The 19,907-nt window shown below is 44.8% G+C and overlaps 1 protein-coding gene across 8 annotated transcripts in view; it reads left to right on the forward strand.

The window, feature by feature from the left end:
* LOC139049193 (sodium-independent sulfate anion transporter-like) overlaps positions 1-19,907 on the forward strand; it is a 492,963-nt gene that overhangs the window by 386,198 nt on the left and 86,858 nt on the right. For all 8 annotated transcript variants that reach the window (XM_070524550.1, XM_070524548.1, XM_070524556.1 and 5 more), the window contains exon 11: positions 16,654-16,714. In XM_070524550.1, coding sequence (XP_070380651.1) covers positions 16,654-16,714 — 61 coding nt within the window. The remainder of the gene's footprint in view (positions 1-16,653; positions 16,715-19,907) is intronic.

Raw genomic sequence — 19,907 nt, forward strand, 5'->3', positions numbered from 1 at the left:
CAACCATGAATGGCCCAACGTGACATCACCACCTCCCTATCTCTTCAGAAAAGCTATCTCTTTTTCAGTAAGCGTCACTGAAGGGGAACTAATGCACGTGCCCTCGGCCTTAGCAATGTAAAAGGCTTCCAATATCTCGCGTTCTAGTCTATCTCTAGACCATGCCAGAAACCTGGTGTCGCGAAGATACGGACGGCAATTGTGACGTTTACAGTGTTCCGCCAGATGGCCCCCCGCATTGTTATTTACGGCCCAATTGTGCATCTATTTAAAGTTCTGTTTCTTCAAAAAACATTTAGTTGGAAGTAGCGCCTTGTCTGTCGTACATGTGTTCTTTCGTCCGCGTATTCGTAGCGCTCATTTCATCAAGTATGCATAACCAACTCACCCACATCAAGCTTCTAATAATACAGCAAAAAATGTCAATTACCCTTTCTAGTACCGATATCGCCCGGGCCTACCAAATCGGCATTGCAGAGTCTACGAAAAGGCGGCCAAAAATGGTGAAATTTTCCAACTATAAAACAAAGGAAATGCTATTAAACGCTCAGTCTAAACTCAAAGATTCAGATGTTTCTATGTCTGAAGATTTTAGTCCATCTACAAGACATGCCAGAAAAAAACTGGTGGAATTTGCGAAGGCAATGGCGCCTAACACGCGCTTCAAACCGAGGCACGTAAGGTTATTCTTAAACAAGAAATGCTATACCTATTGTGCTGAAAGTGACAGCGTTTGTGAACAAACTAGCGTGTGTGCTACTACTTCACGTGTTGATCCCAGTGCCGCAGGTGGTTCTGATGATTCGAGATAACTGACTGGGCGCCTTCGTCCGCGTGCGCAGCCGATCTCTCGAATTTCATTGCTGTTCACAAATATACGCAGGGTTGTTCGCAATCGCGATGACCTTTCCTGTACCACCGATACCACATCGGTTGACATTATTGTCCTAACGTAAACATGGCTGAATGATTCTGTTAGAAGCACGGAAATCTTCGCTACCCAAAAGCAGTATTCCATATTTCGCTGTGATCACGCAGTCACACGTGGTGGCGGTGTTCTGGTCGCTGTCTCTGATCATCTCGATAGCCTTCACATTGATATTCCTATGACACTAGAGTTTTTGTGTGCAGATCACAACTGAATATCAAAAACTTCTATTATGTGCATGCTACCATTCGTCCTCTACTGGGATTGTTTTTTCCAGCGACGTTCATGACGTGCTGAGCGCTGTGTGTGCCAAATTTCAGAATATTCCTGTTTTCTTATTTGGTGATTTTAATTTACTTAATATTAAATGGTCTAGCACTTCGTATACCACTATCATCTCTTCATCAGAATCATCGAATTTTGTAAATCTTTGTTCCGACTTTTGTTTAACTCAGGTAATAACACAGCCTACGAGGGTCACATCTTCAACATCCAATGTATTAGACTTGTTGCTAACAATGGCCCCTGATGCTGTTTCCAATATTACCTATTTATCAGGTATAAGCGATCATTCTTTATTACCTGTCATGTTGAACTTCCCTGCTCGAACGTCGCATAACAATATAAAAGTAATATATGATTATGCTAAAGGAAATTACACTGCAATCAATAAAACACTTGAAAACTTCCTTGACGAATTTCTGGCAACCTTCAATGAAAGATCCGTAAATACCAATTGGCAACTTTTCAGAAATAAGCTTTGTGAATTGGTCAACTTGTATATTCCTCGAAAAAAGCTTTTAACTGCCACTATCCATGGTACAACCGCCCATTAAAATGTCTGGCAAAAAAAAAAGGAGGCTTTTCCACAAAGCTAAGTCTTCTGGAAAGCATGAGCACTGGTCAGCACTAAAAAAAACTGTTACCAGTTACAAGAAGTCTTTGAAGGAATCGTGTGACGTTGCGAAAGTTTTTAACAAGCAATCCGAAAAAATTTTGGAGTAGTGTCAATAAATGAGAGCAGTCACTTATATTCCTCGTTGACCCTCAGTCAAGCCCTATTTCAAGCACTGACGTCACTGAGATCCTTAACGAGACCTTTAGTGCAGCTTTCTCAAGTACCGTAACTGACATTAATCATGTTAGAGACTATGCATGTCATATAAGCTTTCCAATGGACCCTGTCAGGTTTAGTTATGATGGAATTATCAACATAATTAACAATTTGAAAATCTCCTCTTTTTGCAGGCCTGATAACATTAACACCAAAGTCCTGAAGAATACTAAAGTGTACTCCGCAATTTTTTTACTGAAGATATGTGAGCAATCGCTTGAAACAGGAGATATACCGCACGAATGGAAACTGGCTAAAGTGATTCCACTCCATAAATCTGGCGGCAGGCATACACCCTTCAATTATGGTCCCATATCATTAACTTCCATTTCATGTAAAATCATGGAGCATATAATATTTTCTCAATTATCTGATTTTCTTGACTCATTTTCGTTTTTCACGCCTACACAACATGGTTTCAGGAAGCAGTTTTCCTGTGAAACAGTTATTATCTTTCACAACGAGATTTATTCCATTCTTGATGAAGGTTCACAGGTCGACGTCATCTTCTTAGATTTTTGCAGGGTTTTTGATAAAGTGTCCCATAGTCTGCTGTTGTATAAGCTTGCTCATCTTCATATCAACCCGAATGTTTTAGCATGGATTCGTTGTTTTTTATCTAATCACTCACAGTTTGTCCACGTTAACGGTCTTCAACCATCTTCAATGCCGGTTACGTCTGGGGTACCACAAGGATAGGTACTCGGACCCTTGTTATTCCTTGTGTGCATTAATGATCTGCCTTACAATATAAAATCTTCTATCAAACTATTTGCAGATGATTGCATACTATACCGTGAAATTAAAAGCTAATGATGTCCACTTATTGCAAGCAGATCTTAATTGTATTACTGACTAGTGTACTAAATGAAAAATGGTTTTAAATGCATCAAAATGCAAATCCATGCGCTTTTGACATCAAGGTGTCTCACCACCAGCCTCTTACAGCAGCAACAATGCTTCGTTAGCCCCGGTTACGTCGTATAAATACCTCGGTGTACATCTGACATCAAATTTATCCTGGAACCAGCATATCACCTACATTACTGGAAACGTGAACTGCATGCTCGGTTACATAAAAAGAAACTTTTCTAGTGTGCCCTTTTCCGTCAAACTCCTTCGTTATAAAAAACTTGTTCGTTCAAAGCTTGAATACGCCGCGTCGATATGGGACTCTCAAGCTGTCACTTATATCTGTGTTGGGAGCTGTTCAGAACCGTGCTGCTCGTTTTGTCCTTCACAACTATGACCGCACATCAAGTGTCGCACTAATGAAAAACACTTTGTCACTACCATTACTTTCATTGCGTAGAAAAATTTCACGACTCTGTCTTTTTTTTTTAGATCTACAATCTGAATCCTGTTTTGAAAAACGCTTTGCTCCTTCCACCCACCTATGTTTCATCGCGCATTGACCATCCACGCAAAGTGGGCATTCCACCTTGTCACACTACCGCTCGCTTAACTTATTTCATTCCAACTACGTTGTCCGAGTAGAATCACTTGCCAGCAGATGTGGCACTCGCCGACGATCTTGAGCATTTTAAGAAAAAGTGTCTGCATTTCTTCTTCATGACATGTGTGCCCTTCGTTTTGTGGTCCCTCACGAACTCTGTGTTGCTGATTTCTAGTTTACCTTGTTAGTTCTTGTTTTCTCTTCTCATTTTTTTAGCTTTCCATGGATGTGCACAATGGCTGAAATCTGTGAAATCTGTAAAACTCAGTGCAGTGAGCTATGTAAGGCTATGTATGCAATGCTATGGTATAATGTAATGATATGTAATGCTATGACCCATGAATGTATTTACATTTCTTGTTATCTGTGTTATTGTATGTCTTGTTCCACTCCCCTCAATAATGCCCGCAGGGCCATGAGGGTATTGCAAAAAATAAATAAATAAATAAATAAATAAATATTTTAAGGCATTTATTATACCTTCAGTGCCAAAGACACCATTAAAGGGATTACATAGAATGCAGGAAATCAACTAGAAACAAGACGGTGAGCTAAACATGTGCTTACTCTACAACATTAGCTAATGTTTCTTTATAATCATAGTTATTATAGATGCACAGTAAGCTGGGTGAGCTGGTATGAGTTGGTTTTCATTATGCATAGTTATTAAAAGTTGAAAGATTTGCAAAAGGGAAGTTGCATTCTTGAGATATGTGTAATATACAGTCAAGGTCTTGATTTTTCAGGGCTCCCTAGGGGCCGCGAAATCGTTAAAAAAATCAGGCAGTCCGAAAAAATTGAATGCATGCCTTTTACTGCCTCCAAGGGCTTAAATCACCACAGGCACATCCGGAATGGCTCTGAAGGCTTGCCAGTACACTTATTAGGTATATCGCTGCTCGTACTGTGACAGGAGACGGTGGGTGCATGTGTGTATAATTAAGAAACACATGCTGTGTCCCATGACAATCCACCTTTTTCACAGCGCGATGGCGCATGCGCCCTGCCCTAGCGGATTAGTCATGAAATGTTTTTGAAGGGACATGTGCACGGCCGCACATGTGCGGCCTGACATGTGCCTGACATGTGACACATGTGCACATGTGCGGACATGTGCACGGCCTGAAATCAGGGGCAAGTCCCCTGAAAAAATTATGTGTCCGGACACACACTGCAGCAAACGCTCTACCTGTGTGCCGCGTTGGAACCCCACTGGTAGCTCGATCTAAGTCTGTGCACTGCTGAAAACGTGCGTAGGTAAGACTGGAACTCCACTTTAAAACATAAAGTGGCCAGGGCTTCTTCCAGACAGCACCATGAACTACGTAGTTACAACCTTGCATTGATGGCTAACGAGTTTATCGAAAAGCCCCTGCATTACACATGGGCAACACTTCAAAAACGTCATGTTGCTACCGAAGTCTTCTTGCAGCATCGGCCTTGTTTTGCTGTATAGCGCGGTAACACTGGGTTGATATGAGACCGACAAGATGCTGATGCTAACGGACCAAATTTTCAGTGCAGTGTGTCGCTGAGATCATTTTATCATAACAGACTGACAACAACGCAATCGACGAGCATGAGTTGTCGTAGCGTGATGGGCTTTCTTGTCGACGGCACCAACAAAATCTTTGTGCCAACCATAATCGTTCGACTGAAACCCAGGCGATCAGCCGTCGAATTGTTAATGCGTTAATGTTGATGTTAATGTGATAACCATTGGCCCTTCACTTGTATATGTGATTATTCATACTCAAAATGTCAAAACGTGGCTTTAAAGTTGGAATGCACAAGCTTCAGACCTTTCAAGCTGTGCACATGAAGTTTGAGCCAGTGTTAACCCTGTTTAACGAAGGTTGGGTTAGGCCTGGCTGCGTTCAGGTCCACCCGCTACTGGTGGAGCTGAACTTAAACATAAGCAGTTAGGATGAAGAAGGTGGACCTGAACGTAAACATAAGCAGTTAGGATGAAGTGAACTACTCTCATAGTTCACTTGTGACCATACGGCGATTTGATATCAACTACTCTTTGCACGGCACATACACAACAAGCGGCAAGTGGTGACACGGTGCTGTGACAATATCTGTACGTTTCCGTTGCCAGAAAGTGCCAGTTGCATTCGCGACGTACATAGGTGGGTCTGTACACATTGTTATGCTGACACATTTCTTAATTTCGGAAAAGCACTCTTTACCTTGGCATCAAATGCGAAACATGAGACAGTTTATTTGGTACAGCAGCATAAACAACCGCCTCACTCAGTTACCAACGGTGTCATCGATGGCATCTGCATTTTCAGTCGCACCACTGCCAGAATGTTTTACATGCATGGTTGCTTAGTGGCTGTGATGTCGGGCTGCTAAGCACGAGGTCATGGGATTGAATCCTGGCCATGGCGGCCGCATTTCGATGGGGGCGAAATACAGAAAGAGCCGTGTACTTAGATTTAGGTGCACATTGAAGAACCCCAGGTGGTACAAATTTCCAGAGTCCTCCACTACGGTGTGCCTCATAATCAGAAAGTGGTTTTGGCACTTAAAAACCGATAATTGAATTTTAATCCGCATTTTCGTGAGCGAACTACATGGCCTATGAATGAGTGCTTATGCCAAGCATAGTTTCTCTAAATACTTTATGGAACGCACGAACTGTAAGTACGATGAAGTTAAAGAAAAGCGAGAAACAGTAATAACAGCCCGTAATATATGGCTTAAAAGCACTTCTTGTTGGGCTAGTCGGTAGCTGTTCATTATAAAATATAAATAGGCCAAATAAACGGACACACACAAGAAAAGGGAATGGGACAGGGTGCCCTGTCCCGTTCTCTTCTCTTGTGTGTGTCCGTTTATTTGGCATTCTTATATTTTATAATGAATGTAATATATGGGTCTGGATCACAAATACTGTTGTTCAAGTGGGTCAGCTGCTCAAATTGACTCGTCCCAGGGTTGAACAAAGCGGCTCATGTGCACAGATATGCAAGTTTTGCCAAGTTTTGACATTATTTCACATCAGCAATGCACTGTTTCTACAATATTCTAAACTAACAATGATCTAACTGAGCATGTGTTGGTGGGCTAGTTGGTTAAGCATGATTACAAAAACGGCGCCGAATAAAACAACACACGTGCTGTCTCGTGTAATTAACAATGATCTGTGGCTGTAGATGTCGATGTAAATAAATGCACTGCTTTGGCAAATCTGACACCGCGGAAGGCTACGCTCGAAGACATCTTGAATATGGAAAATGTCTAAAGAATGTGTAAAAGGAATACATAAAGCTAGGTGCAAGAGCCGACATCAGCGACCACAAACTCTGAGGCAGCCATGTCGGCAGACGGAACATAGTGTGCCTTTATCAGCCGCGCTGTTAGCACAACAGCACACTCAGGCCTGCTCACCCAGTAGTTGGTGAGTGCTACATGACTTCCAGAAATGACATGTTGCCCCGAGAAGGCCATTAATAATAAATTGAGATCCACGAAACGCACAACCTATGCAGACTCAACATGGCACAGGTACACAAATCAACCGGCGAAGGCCCTGGCACCCGTCCAAGACATCTCCAGTGGTGTGCGGTAGAGGGCAGCACAGGAACATGAAAAAGGCAGATTGCCTCATCCCACTTTTGATATGCTTCTCCACAATGCTCTGCGTATGCTTCATAACACTGTTGTCGTGAGGCAAAGCTGTCTTTCAGGAACCGGTATTATGCAACGCATCATGCTTTCTAAGCTTCGAAGCTATTGGCGAGGATTACAAGGGCGGAGTCAGCGCCATTGCTAAAAGCGGCAAATTGGTTGAATTAAAAGCACAGCACGGAACAGCGAGAAGTTTGCTAGCAAGCGTCGAGGTAGCTGGGCCTAGTGTTGCCACGGTGGTGGCCATAGGGTTTTGTACAATAATTGCTAGAGGGAACTCTGGTGCTAGTGCCTGAGGGAGCTGCAATGGAAGCCATTGACCCAGCATGGGAGTTATGGGATACATGGATTTGCCTAAACTTCGTCCTTCTGGCTTCAAATGGCTTCGTGACTTTGTAAACTTCTCATTTTCACTAGTGCACTGTATAATAAATAATTAAATAAACATTATCAAAATTGTCCGACTGCAAGATTCGAACACAGGACCTCTAGCACAGAAGCCTGATGTTGAAACCATTACACTACGGATGCATGCATTGACAAGCAATGCGAAATGCCCTTTTGAATTTATCACGGGCATGCCAGTGCCTTGAGATGCTTGGCACGTTTTTATTTGGCCACCTCTACAAGCTCAATCGTAGCAATTAGTAGCGATCGTACATGTTTGCAGCGTCTTCTTCACTTCAAAGAGTGTAGATTTCTCTGAAATGTACAACAATGAAGGCATATAAAGCCTAATAAACAAAGCCACAAGAACGTCTGAATCCACAAGCACGAAGATCAGACAAATGCATGTACTTCCCATCATTCCATTGGTGGGTCAATGACTGCAGCGCCAGAGTTCTGTCCAGTACATTGTGAGAAACTCTATAGTGGTGCCTATGGCTGCAACAAATCTGCATGCGAGAGCGCCTGTTTGAGGTGGCCAGATAATCAAAATGGCAGCGGTCAACGGCTTCAATCAATGCCGTTTCGGACATGCGGTCATGGCAGAAAGTCCGGAAAATCAGATGGCGAAGGGTTTATGCATCCACAATTTCTGACGTACTTATGCATTTACTCTATGGGGCACTGTAGCGGTGCCATGAAGTCGTCCGAAAAATCAGATGTTCGGAAAATCGGTCATTGACTGTATTCTTAAAAATGACAGCAACAGCATTTTGTGTGAAATTATAGGTTGCATGAAGACTATAGCTTGAATTTAGGGTATCAACTGATGGAACCAATTTGTTCTCCGTTTCTTGTAGTTTATTTTCCAAGTAGCAAAAAGGTACACTGATGTTGCTATATGTGTTTTAAAGAAATAAATGTTTGAAACCATAAGTTATATGTGCTTGCACTACACTAACACAGCCGAATCTCAATAAAACCAACATCAGTGCAATGAACTACATCTAAAATAGATCTCACAAATGTCAATGCAAGGTGTCTACCCACTGGGAAAACCTGGAAAACCAGGAATTCTCAGCGATTTTTAGTAGTCTGGAAAAACTCAGGGAAAACTCAGGGAATTTATGCCTCTATCAGGGAAAATTAACTGTAATTTTATTGAAAGGGTCGAAAGTCTCGGTAATGCTGGCTTGAGTAACAGGCAGGAATCGTAATGAATAGTCTTTGACGCCCTGTCGTCGGCTGCAGGAGCTGTCGGTGCACAGTCAACGACCGACTTTCCGGATTCCTGATAATTTGGACGGCTTCGCGGCACCACCACGTAGCCCATAGAGTCAATGTATTAGAACATCTGAAATTCCGGATGCAAGAACTCTTCACAGTCCGATTTTCTGGGCATATTGCCGTGACCGCAGGTCCGAAACGGCAATAATCAAAGCCATCACCGCTGCCATTTTGATTACCTCATCGCCTCGAACCGGCGCTCTCGCACGCAGATTCGCTGGCAGCCGTAGCCACCATTGCGGAAACGCTAGGCCTAGCTGCTTTGACGTTCGCTATGAAGCTTCTTGGCGCTGGGTGCTGCGTTTTTTGCTGAAATAATTCGCTGCTGTCAGCAATGGCATGCACTCTGCCCTTGTGGTACTTGCGATTGGCTTAGAAGCATATAAAGCACAGTGCGTTGCAAAATGCTGGTGCCCGAAAGTCAGCTTCGCCTCTGTACAGAAATGTTACTTGGTGAAGCATAAGCAGAAATATTGCAATAAAGCACAATAAGCGTGGGAAGGGGCTATTGCCATGGGACACAATATGTATTCCTTAATTACACATGCGTGCACCCAGTATTTCCTGTCACAGTACGAGCACCAATACGCCTAATAAGTGTACCGACAGGTTTGCAGAGCATTTTTGAATGTGCCTGTGACGGATTGAGCCCTTAAGGGCAGTAAATGGCATGCATTTATTTTTTCCAACTGGCCGATTTTTCGGATGTTTTTGCGGCCTCTAGGGAGACCAAGAATGGCACGTTGACTGTACAACTGACCAAGAGGATGCTTCAAATTGTCCGTGGAGCGAATGCGTGGCGGAAGGAGGATGAGAACAGAAAGGACCAACGCACCGAGGAATTAATGGGAAAAGAAGCTTGCCGCCACGTCTTTGAAGGAGCTTGAGATCAAAAAACAAAAGTGTTGGCTGACGCCGAGATGCAGATGTCCCTCATCCAAACCAAAATAAACTCTTTAAAGCAGGGAAACACAACACTGAGGCATCGTGCGTGGGCTGAGAGTATGTCAGGACAGTTGAGGTTGACTTATGAGCTGTTCAGAGAGAATCTCAATTGTGACAAAGTTCGGGCATCATACCACTAAGCTTGCTATCAGTTGATATAAATATCTCATATTCGAAAATATTTGCTTTTGTATACATCTCCTTTTTATTTGTATTTGAGAATGTCTGACTCGATTTGCAATTTATTTCGAAGACATTTTATTTGCTGTGCATTTTACTAACCCCTCCCTTCTACTCTTTTTTTGAATAACATAAACACTACTTCTTAGTATTCAAATTCGATTAAGTCGGCTCTTTTAAAAAAAAAAAGTTTATATGCTTACTAAAGAGTGACAGCATCAGGCGATATAGTTCCAGCCCGTCTTGACGTAAAACATAGTTCTGCATTACTCAGGGAATTTTGCAAAGGCACTCTTGGAAAACCTGGAAAACTCGGGGAATTTGGAAATGTCAACTTGGTAGACACCCAGCAAAATGTCTAACAAATATCTTGAGTTGGGAAACAAGTACCTCCAATTTGAGAAAGGGAATTTATTGTATCTGAGCCACAGTGGACTCTGGGCATCACTGAGGCCCCCTTATCATTATCAACAGGCCAGAGCATCTCGTCTTCAGTGTCATCCAAGCCACAGCTACCACAGTCCTACAGCATGCAGTTATACGTCGACCGGATCGGTTTATGCCTTACAGCAATTTTTAATGCCACAGTAAATAGTCACTATTGCAATTTTGTTCTTCTACTCAATTCTAATGTGCCTATACCTTTCAGTGAATTTTTCCACAAAAAGTAAGTGTTAGAACTTGGTAAATGCAGTACTATAATTGTATAACTGTAGTGACAAATATGGGCATCAGCAAAAGACGAAGAAGAAGGTGGTTGTTGTTGGTGCCCGAGCTCGCTCCCCTCGGCTGTTGCCTGTCTCTCTCCATTAATATAAAATGCTGAGCGCATCTAAACGCATACTATCAATTTGTGGAGCGTGCTGGTTCCATTTTTCATCCTGGAACTCCGTACCCGGACTCCACCCCCAGCCTCGGCAATGCCTACCAACGTGTCGCAGCAAGGTGCTGCCGCACCACCGGTGGTCGCTTGCTCAGGAGTACTGAGACAGCGAGGCCCAGTAATGGCAACGACGAGCACGACGTCGAGGACTGGCTCAATTTGTATGAGCGGGTTAGCGCCACAATAAGTGGGATGACAGCGACGAACTGAGCAACGTCAACTTTTACCTGGCGAGCGTGGCGCAGCTGTGGTTCCACAACCACGAAGCTGATATTGCCAACTGGTTTTCCTTTAAAACGAGCTTCGCAGAAGTTTTCGACCAACCCGCTGTTTGCAAGCTCCGTGCAGAACAGCGCTTACGCGGTAGTGCCCAGAAATGCGGCGAGAACTTTATGTCCTACATTTAGGATATTGCCAACCTCTGCCGTCGCATCGATCCTGCTATGTCCGAAGCTGATAAAATCAGACACGTCATGAAGGGGATTGAGGACGACGCCTTCCAGATGCTCATTGCCAAAAAATACCCAAACTGTCACACACGTCATTCAGTACTGCCAGAGCTAAATAATATATGGGGTTTTACGTGCCAAAACCACTTTCTGATTATGAGGCACGCCGTAGTGGGGGACTCCGGAAATTTTCACCACCTGGGGTTCTTTAACGTGCACCTAAATCTAAGTACACGGGTGTCTTCGCATTTCGCCCCCATCGAAATGCGGCCGCCGTGGCCGGGATTCGATCCCGCGACCTCGTGCTCAGCAGCCTAACACCATAGCCACTGAGCAACCACGGTGGGTTACTGCCAGAGCTATGACGAATTGTGGAAACAGTGAATTTCTACACGCCTGCCGAGGTCTGACACGGCCAACATGTCAGTATTAACTGTGGCCATCGTTTCTACTGACACCACAATGTTAATGCAGCAAATCCAGCAGTTTGTCCGAGAGGAAGTGGCCCGACAGTTGTTTCTTGTTCCCTGCGTTCTGGAGTCCGCACAGGCGCTTGCTCTGGCGCTACGGCAAGCCATACAGGAACAAATTTCTGAGGTGATACCAACCACCTACCAGAATCCGCCTGTTTCCACTCCTTTGACCTATGCTGAAGTCGCACGCAGGCAATCAGCAGCAGTGCCACTCGGCACGGAGCCTGGTCGACCTGCGAATGACTTCTGCCCTGCGCGTGCGCCTGTCCACCCAGACCTCCACCTTTTCGCCATCCCCTAATACTTGGCTTATCTGCTACTTCTATTGTCTACCTGGGCATGTCGCACATTTCTGTTGTTGTCATGACTTCCGTCCTAATGCGGGTGCAGAAAATCAAGGCTACTTACATCCTGAGCCACTGCACCCGATCTCCTCCCACTCAATGATGAACACCTGCTCACCGACTCGATGTAGCTACAACACACGTCAGTCGCCCTCACCATGTCGCCATTCACTTTCCCCGATGGTCTGTTGCCCCCGACCAATTCAAGCTAAAAACTAGCCATCACAGTTCTGGAGGCAAGAACTGCGCTCGTTTCGACAACTTTAAGGCCTCGATTTCTACCTGCGAACGAAATAACTGAATATCGAAGGTGTTTCTGTGTAAGCACTCGTCGATACTGGAGCCGCTGTGTCTGTTCTTAGCGGAGAACTATGCCACAAGTTAAAAAAAGATAACGATTCCGCTTTCCGACATCTCCCTGCGTACCGCAACCGCCCACCACATTCAACCTTCAGTGGCATGAGCAGCTTGCTTTGTCATTCGGGACATTTTGTACGTAGTCAAATTTGTCGTTTTTTCATTATGTACACATGATGGTATTTTGGGTTGGGACTTTCTTGGCTACTAACCATGCCGTTGTCGACTGTGCGCGTGCCGAACTTGAGTTATTGCTGATGTGTGATGCCTCATCTGACAAGCCACCTTCTTCTCGACTGGTCGTCGCCGCGGACACTGACGTACCTCCTTTGTCTTCTGTTTTTGTGCCACTTTCTTGCAACTATGCTCCCTACGAAGCCTTCACCTCTCGCAAAAACTTCCTCCTCCCTTTTGCACTTCCTGCAATCAAAAACTTGTGCAGCGCCATTTATGTCACAAATCTGTTTTCTTCACCAGCCACTTTGTTTCGTGGTGAATGTATTGGTCGGCTTCACAATATTGATTCCGTGTGCTCTACTGAACTGCTTGATGACACTTTAAATCTTCTCATCGACAACATTACTCCTGTTACCACCACCGATTCATCCTCGGAGGTCTTCCTTCCGTCAATTGATGCCAAACTCTCGCCTGCTCAGTATACCCAACTCTTGGAGCTCCTCGACCACTTTCGGATGTTGTTCGATAATAAGCTATCTTCTTTAGGCCACACATCCACCATCATTCACAACATTGACACCGGCACCCATGCACCCCTACGTCAGCGTCCATACAGGGTTTCTCACACTGAACGCTGTGTCATTGATGAACAAGTCAACAACATGCTTCATCGTGGCATTATTCAACCCTCACACAGCCCTTGGGCCTCCCCAGTTGTGCTGGTGAAGAAAAAGGATGGTAGCATCAGATTTTGCTTTGATTATAGGTGCCTTAACAAGATCACACGAAAAGATGTTTGTCCGCTGCCCACAATTGTTAACGCTCTCAACTGCTTGCAAGAAGCAGAGTTCTTTTCCTCTTTATACCTTCGATCTGGGTCCTGGCAGGTTCCTATGAGTGAAACTGATCATCCCAAGGCTGCGTTTGTAACCCCAGGCAGTCTATATGAGTTTAATGTGGTGCCGTTCAGCCTGTGTAATGCACCTGCCACCTTCGAACATCTCATGCACAACGTTCTTAGAGGCCTCAAATGGCACACGTGTCTTTGCTACCTGGGTGACGTCGTAGTCTTTTCGAAAGACTTTGGCTCCCATCTGACCCGCCTCGCAAGCGTCCTGACTTGCCTTTCAGATGCTGGGCTGCAGCTTAACTTGAAGAAGTGCCACTTTGCCGCCTGCCGGCTTACCATCCTAGGCCATGTTGTCAGCAAGGACGATGTCCTTCCCGACCCTGCAAAGCTTCACGCCGTCGTTGAGTTCCACAGGCTGTCTAAGCTGCAAGAACTCCGTGGCTTTTTAGGCCTGTGTTCCCACTTTCGCCAATTCGTGCGTAATTTTGCGTCCGTAACAGCCTGCTTAACACAGCCGCTTGCCAACAGCCAAGGCATCTCGGCATGGTCTACCAAGTGGTAGACCATGCCGAGATGCCTCTACCGTACACTGCGAAGATGCGTTTGCCACGTTACGCCATCTTCTGATATCCCCACCTATTCTACGCCACTTTGACCCTGAAGCTCCTACAGAAATCCACACGGACGCTAGTGGAGTAGGCCACGGCGTTATTTTTGCCCAGTGTAAGTCTGGCTTCGAAGAGTACATCATCTCCTACGCCAACCACACTCTCACCAAAGTGTAAACGAACTATTCGGTCACTGAACAAGAATGTCTTGCAATCGTTTGGGCAATCACCAAATTTCGACCTTACTTATATGGCTGTCCATTCTATGGCGTGACTGATCACCACGCCCTGTGCTGGTTGTCGTCATTAAAAGACCCATCTGGTCGCCTGGCTCATTGGGCGCTTTGTCTACAGAACTATGACATCCGTGCAGTCTACCGGTCAGGCCGTAAGCATTCAGATGCCGACGCACTTTCACACTTACCACTCCCCGTGTGCTCAGTTTGTCTCCAGCTACGATTCTTTGGCTCTTACATTCGACGGCATGCCAGCAGAGCAATGCTAGGATCCTTGGATAGCCTCTCTTCTAGAGAATCTCAGCCCTCACCATGCACCAGCGACCGCTCGCTTCGGCGCACTGCTCGCCACTTTGCAATCTGCAAAGGGCTCCTGTATCACCGCAACTACCTACCTGATGGCCGTAAATGGTTGCTAGTGATTCCTCGCCATCTATGTTCCGACATCTGTGCCTCTTTTCATGCGGATCCGCAATGCGCCCATGGCGATGTACTAAAGATGTATGCGCGCGTACGGATTCAGTACTACTGGCAAGGAATGTACTGCTTCGTTCGGCATTACGTCTACTCGTGCTCCAAGTGCCAATGCTGCAAGAGCCCACCCCACAAAATAACAGGGCCGCTCCAACCATTACCTTGTCCCTCCGAGCCTTTCGACCGTATTGGCATTGATTTGTACGGCCCTCTACCGTATACACCCGTGATGGCAACCGCTGGGTGATCGTTGCCGTGGGCCACCTCACACAATACGCTGAAACTTCAGCACTCCTGGCGAGCATGTGAGGTCGGCTTGTTCATCCTTCGTAACCTCTTTCTTTGACACAGTGCGCCTCGCGAGCTACTGAGTGACCGTGGTCGTTCATTCCTCTCTGAAGCTGTAGAAGCTCACCTTTGCGAATGGAACATTGTCCACAGAACTACAAGCGGCTATCATCCACAAACCAGTGGCATGACTGAACGCTTCAATCATACTCTCAGCAACATGCTCGCCATGTACGTTTCCGCTGACCACACTAATTGGAGCCACATCCTTTCCTTTATTATGTATGCTTGCAATAGCACCACTCAGTCTACCACAGGATTCTCTACCTTCTTTCTTCTTTATGGCCGCGAACCTTCCTCGTATATAGACAAGATTTTTTTTGTATCGCCCCGACGCTTCCGAATCTATTACTTTATCCGAAGCCGCCACTTATGCGGAAGAATGTCGTCAGATTGCACGCTCACTTACCACGCTAGACCAGTCCAGCCAGAAACATGGTCATGATGCAAGCTTGGTCTTTCCATCGTACTCACCTAGAACTCTGGTATGGCTCCACGTTCCCTCCTTTACTCCCAGCCTTTGTACAAAGTTGAGCTCAAAGTATGACGGCCCTTACCGGGTTCAACAACAGACGTCCCCGGTAAACTGCGCCATTGAGCCTATTCAGCCATTCAGCCATGAGCCTATTCATCTACGGACCAACGGCGTCGCGGACGCGAAACTGTTCATGTTGACCAACTGAAGCCACACTACAACCCACCACTGCTCCCTGTTCCATAGGTAGCCAGGATGGCTCCTTTTTCGCTGGGGAGTGATTGTACGTAGTGACGAATACGGGCGCCAGCAGAAGAAGAAGACAGTGGTTGTTGTTGGTGCCCGCACTCGCTCCACTCGGCCGTTACATAACATGCCGAGCGCTTCTAAATGCTTACTATCATAAAAAATGTTGAATAATAATGAATGTATCTTTGTATTGAATGTGTCTTCGTTATAACGAGTTTTGGCTGTAATATTTTGTGACTTATGTAGCTAACATAAGAAAAATATATAATTATTGCTTTCTACTGGTACTAACATATTGGGTAGAAACTTGGAGGTTAACAACGAGGCTTGATGTTAAGGACCACGCAACGAGTGACAAAATGAAAAATAGTAGGTATAACGTTAAGAGAAAGGGAGAGAGTGAAGTGGATCAGAGAGCAAACGAGTGTAGCCGATATTCTCGTTTAAGAGAAAAACAAAATGGATTTGGGCTGGATTTGGGCAGGCCATGTAATGTGTAAGGCATATAACCAGTGGTCTATTGAAGTTAAATATAGAATGGGTGCCAAAGGAAGGGAAACACAGTTGAGGACAGCAAAGAATGAGGTGGTGTGTTGAAGTTGGGAAATTTGCAGGCACAAGCTGAAAACAGCTAGTGCAAGATGAGGGGTAATTGGAAATCACAGGGGAAACCTTCATCCCACAGTAGTCTTTAAATTAGGCTGATCATGATGACGTAGTTCATATTAGTGTGCATGTAAATAGGCTTTGAGAGCTCAGTGCCTTGATAAGAGTTGTTTTTGCCCTTCCAGGTATATGTAACCTCATGGGGTCCTTTGTGAGTGCGTACCCCGGAACAGGAAGCTTTTCCAGGTAAGCGTGTTTGCAGAGACAATATTTGCAGTGGCTTGCCTGTAGTGTTGCTGTTTCTAATGTCACACTTAACTTGGAACTCACTTAAGTAGTACCTCATAGTTTAATAAAGCTTACACTTGGGTAACATTTTTTTTTTTTATTCGGGCATCAGTTGCTTTTTTCTTGTCACATGTGTGGGCATTTTAGTTAACAGGGCAACGAAGAGGACTGGGGCGCTATAACGTAAACACTAGACCAAACTTTTCTATTCCAATTTTGCAATCGGCCCTCCGTGATTGGTCAAAAACTTTTTTCGACCACCTCCACTTCACCTGTCTGTCACGCGACGTCACGAAAACCGCAATAGTTCACCATCTGATATGACGTGTACACACTGATTATGCATGATTTGACTGAACAAAATAAAAATAGTCACTTCTGATTCGACGCATTTTCGCCATTAACCCTTGGCTATTGATCGAAAGATTTCGGGCTGCACCCACTTCACCTGCCTGTCACGCGACGTCACAAAACCGCAAAAACTCACCACGTCAAAGTGACATGTACACATTAAAGATGCATTAATATGCTGAACAAAACTGAATTTTCTTCTGAATAGCTGCTGGCTGCCCCGTTTGTAAAGGAATAAAAAATGGATGCCACCGATCGCTCATGCACTGGCTACTCGCTCCTGTCGGAGAGCATGAGTATATTTGCGTATAATAAAACAGATAAATCAAAAATTTTGTTGTAGTTGGCCTTAAAAATTGAAATCAACAGAAAAAGAAATGCATGCATCAACAACACTGAAGCTGCATGAGGGAGTTGTCACACCCTTCGGAAGAGTGCCATTGAACAACGTCTACCTGAGAATTTGCAGACACTTAGCTCTATGTCATGCAGTCCATTATCCATACTTGAGAGCGTCTTTTCAACTGGTTCACCACATCTGAACTTAGTACTACTAGTATACTCTCTGCTACTACAGTTAAACCTCAATATAACAAATTTCAATGTAACGAAATTTTCGATGTAACAGAGTATTTAACTTTTCATAGCCTTTTGTCCTTAGAACACCATGTATTTAGAGCCTCAGTATAACGAAGTGTTAGTATGCCATTTCAATATAATGAAATTTCACTGCTGCACAAAGGAGTGCCGGTACAATAAATAGAAACTTCCGTGGACGCAGATGGTCAAATGATCGAATTACAAGCATATGTTTGCGAACACACCTATAAAATCGCCGCTCCGCAACAAGAGCGACTCCCAAAGTGGAGCCACATCATGTTTTGTGTAAAGTCTAAGTGCGATAAGATCCCATCGCACCCCGCGCACTGTGTGCTTTAGGTGCAAGTGAAAGTGAAAATGAGAGAAGAAAGATAGTGGCTTCACGAGTTCCGCCTTCTCGTGCGAGCAAAAGGAAAGAAGTGAAAAGGAGCTAGCTTGTGGCAACGTGATCAAGCGCGCGCGAGGAAGCGAGGGATAAGTTGGCATGCATCTCGGCCATGGCTGTGCATGGCTGTAAGGGTGGCTGAGCGCATACACAGCCGCACACCCTGCTTTAGAGGTAATCTGCAGCGTATGCAAAGAGTGGGCATGCCAACACGGCATAGCACCATGTAAGCTGTCTGATCGCACATTTAGTATTGATGGTTGCGTAATCTCAAGCTTCGGTGTCCCATTGAAGCGACAAGCATACAGAGCATTCGCTCCCCACTGCGGGCACTTTTTTTGATAGTGCCGTTCCAGTATGGGTGATGCTATCAGCCACGGAGGCGGAGTGCATGTGAAAGCGTGGCTGGCATCGCTTAATTCGTATCGCCGAGAAGATATCGTCGACATATATGGCATGCGACCGTATCATTCGTTGCCGCCTCCCAAATTTATCAAAATGAATTGTTTTTTCCTTGAAATTTGCTTTGTTCAATGGCCCGATAATTCGGAAAATTCTGCAGTCCCTTTCCGTGTAAGAAAAATCGATCAGCGACTGTAGTTATTTGCATAAAAGGTCTAATATCAATAGAACGAAATTTCGATGTAACGAAGCAAATTGCTGATTTCACTGACTTTGTTATACCGAGGTTTAACTGTATATCCGATACATGTTCCTGTATGCCTTGCTGGTTCTACTGCCCCAACTCTATTCTGTATAATGCGTTTGTAAGGCCTATAAGGCTTCCTTGACTCAGACTACACTGCCACACACTGCCACTTCTGCTGGCAACCACACTAAATGTGTTGCGGAACTTCCCTGTACAGCTTCACTGTTAACTCTTTCCCTACCATGGGGAAAATAGGTGTTTCTTGTAGGTTACGCCAAATTTGTTTCCTGAAGAAACGACTCCATTCAATATTTTGTGTAAAACATAAACAAAAAGCAGAATGAATGCACTTTTCATGCATTAAAGCTTTATTAATGAGATTTTTGTCATAAAGAAAGATATAAATTGCCAGAATCAAGATTGTGGGGTAAAATTGAACAAAGTTTGTAAAAACATGCTTGTATCTACTAAAAATAAAGATGTAACAAAACTATTGAGAGCTACAAAATGTATTGTTGTCTATAGACACTAGGACAGGTAGTGACTGCGGATCCGGATCATGAGACTGAAATAATCAGAAGAATAAGAATGGGCTGGGGTGCGTTTGGCAGGCATTCTCAGATCATGAACAGCAGGTTGCCATTATCCCTCAAGAGAAAAGTTTATAACAGCTGTGTCTTACCAGTACTTACGTACGGGGCAGAAACCTGGAGGCTTACGAAGAGTTCTACTTAAATTGAGGACGATGCAACAAGCTATGGAAGAATGATAGGTGTAACGTTAAGGGATAAGAAAAGAGCAGATTGGGTGAGGGAACAAATGCGAGTTAGTGATATCTTAGTTGAAATCAAGAAAAAGAAATGGGCATGGGCAGGACACGTAATGAGGAGGGAAGATAACCGATGGTCATTAAGAGTTACGGAATGGATTCCAAGGGAAGGGAAGCGTAGCAGAGGGCAGCAGAAAGTTAAGCGGGAGACACATGGTGCGATTTTCCGTGCGATCTGTCGTACGGCGCGTCGTGTGCGACTTGCCGCATGCGGCGATTCGGGACACATGGTACGAATGACCGTGCGGCGGTTAGCTCCGCCCAGAACCGGCGCCCCTGCGTGGAAGTTCGGAATGCTGCATAACTTCGAACAGAAAGTGAAAGCAAACGTATTTGC

This window comes from Dermacentor albipictus, chromosome 8 (genome assembly GCF_038994185.2).
Source record: "Dermacentor albipictus isolate Rhodes 1998 colony chromosome 8, USDA_Dalb.pri_finalv2, whole genome shotgun sequence".
Taxonomy (NCBI): Eukaryota; Metazoa; Arthropoda; class Arachnida; order Ixodida; family Ixodidae; genus Dermacentor; species Dermacentor albipictus.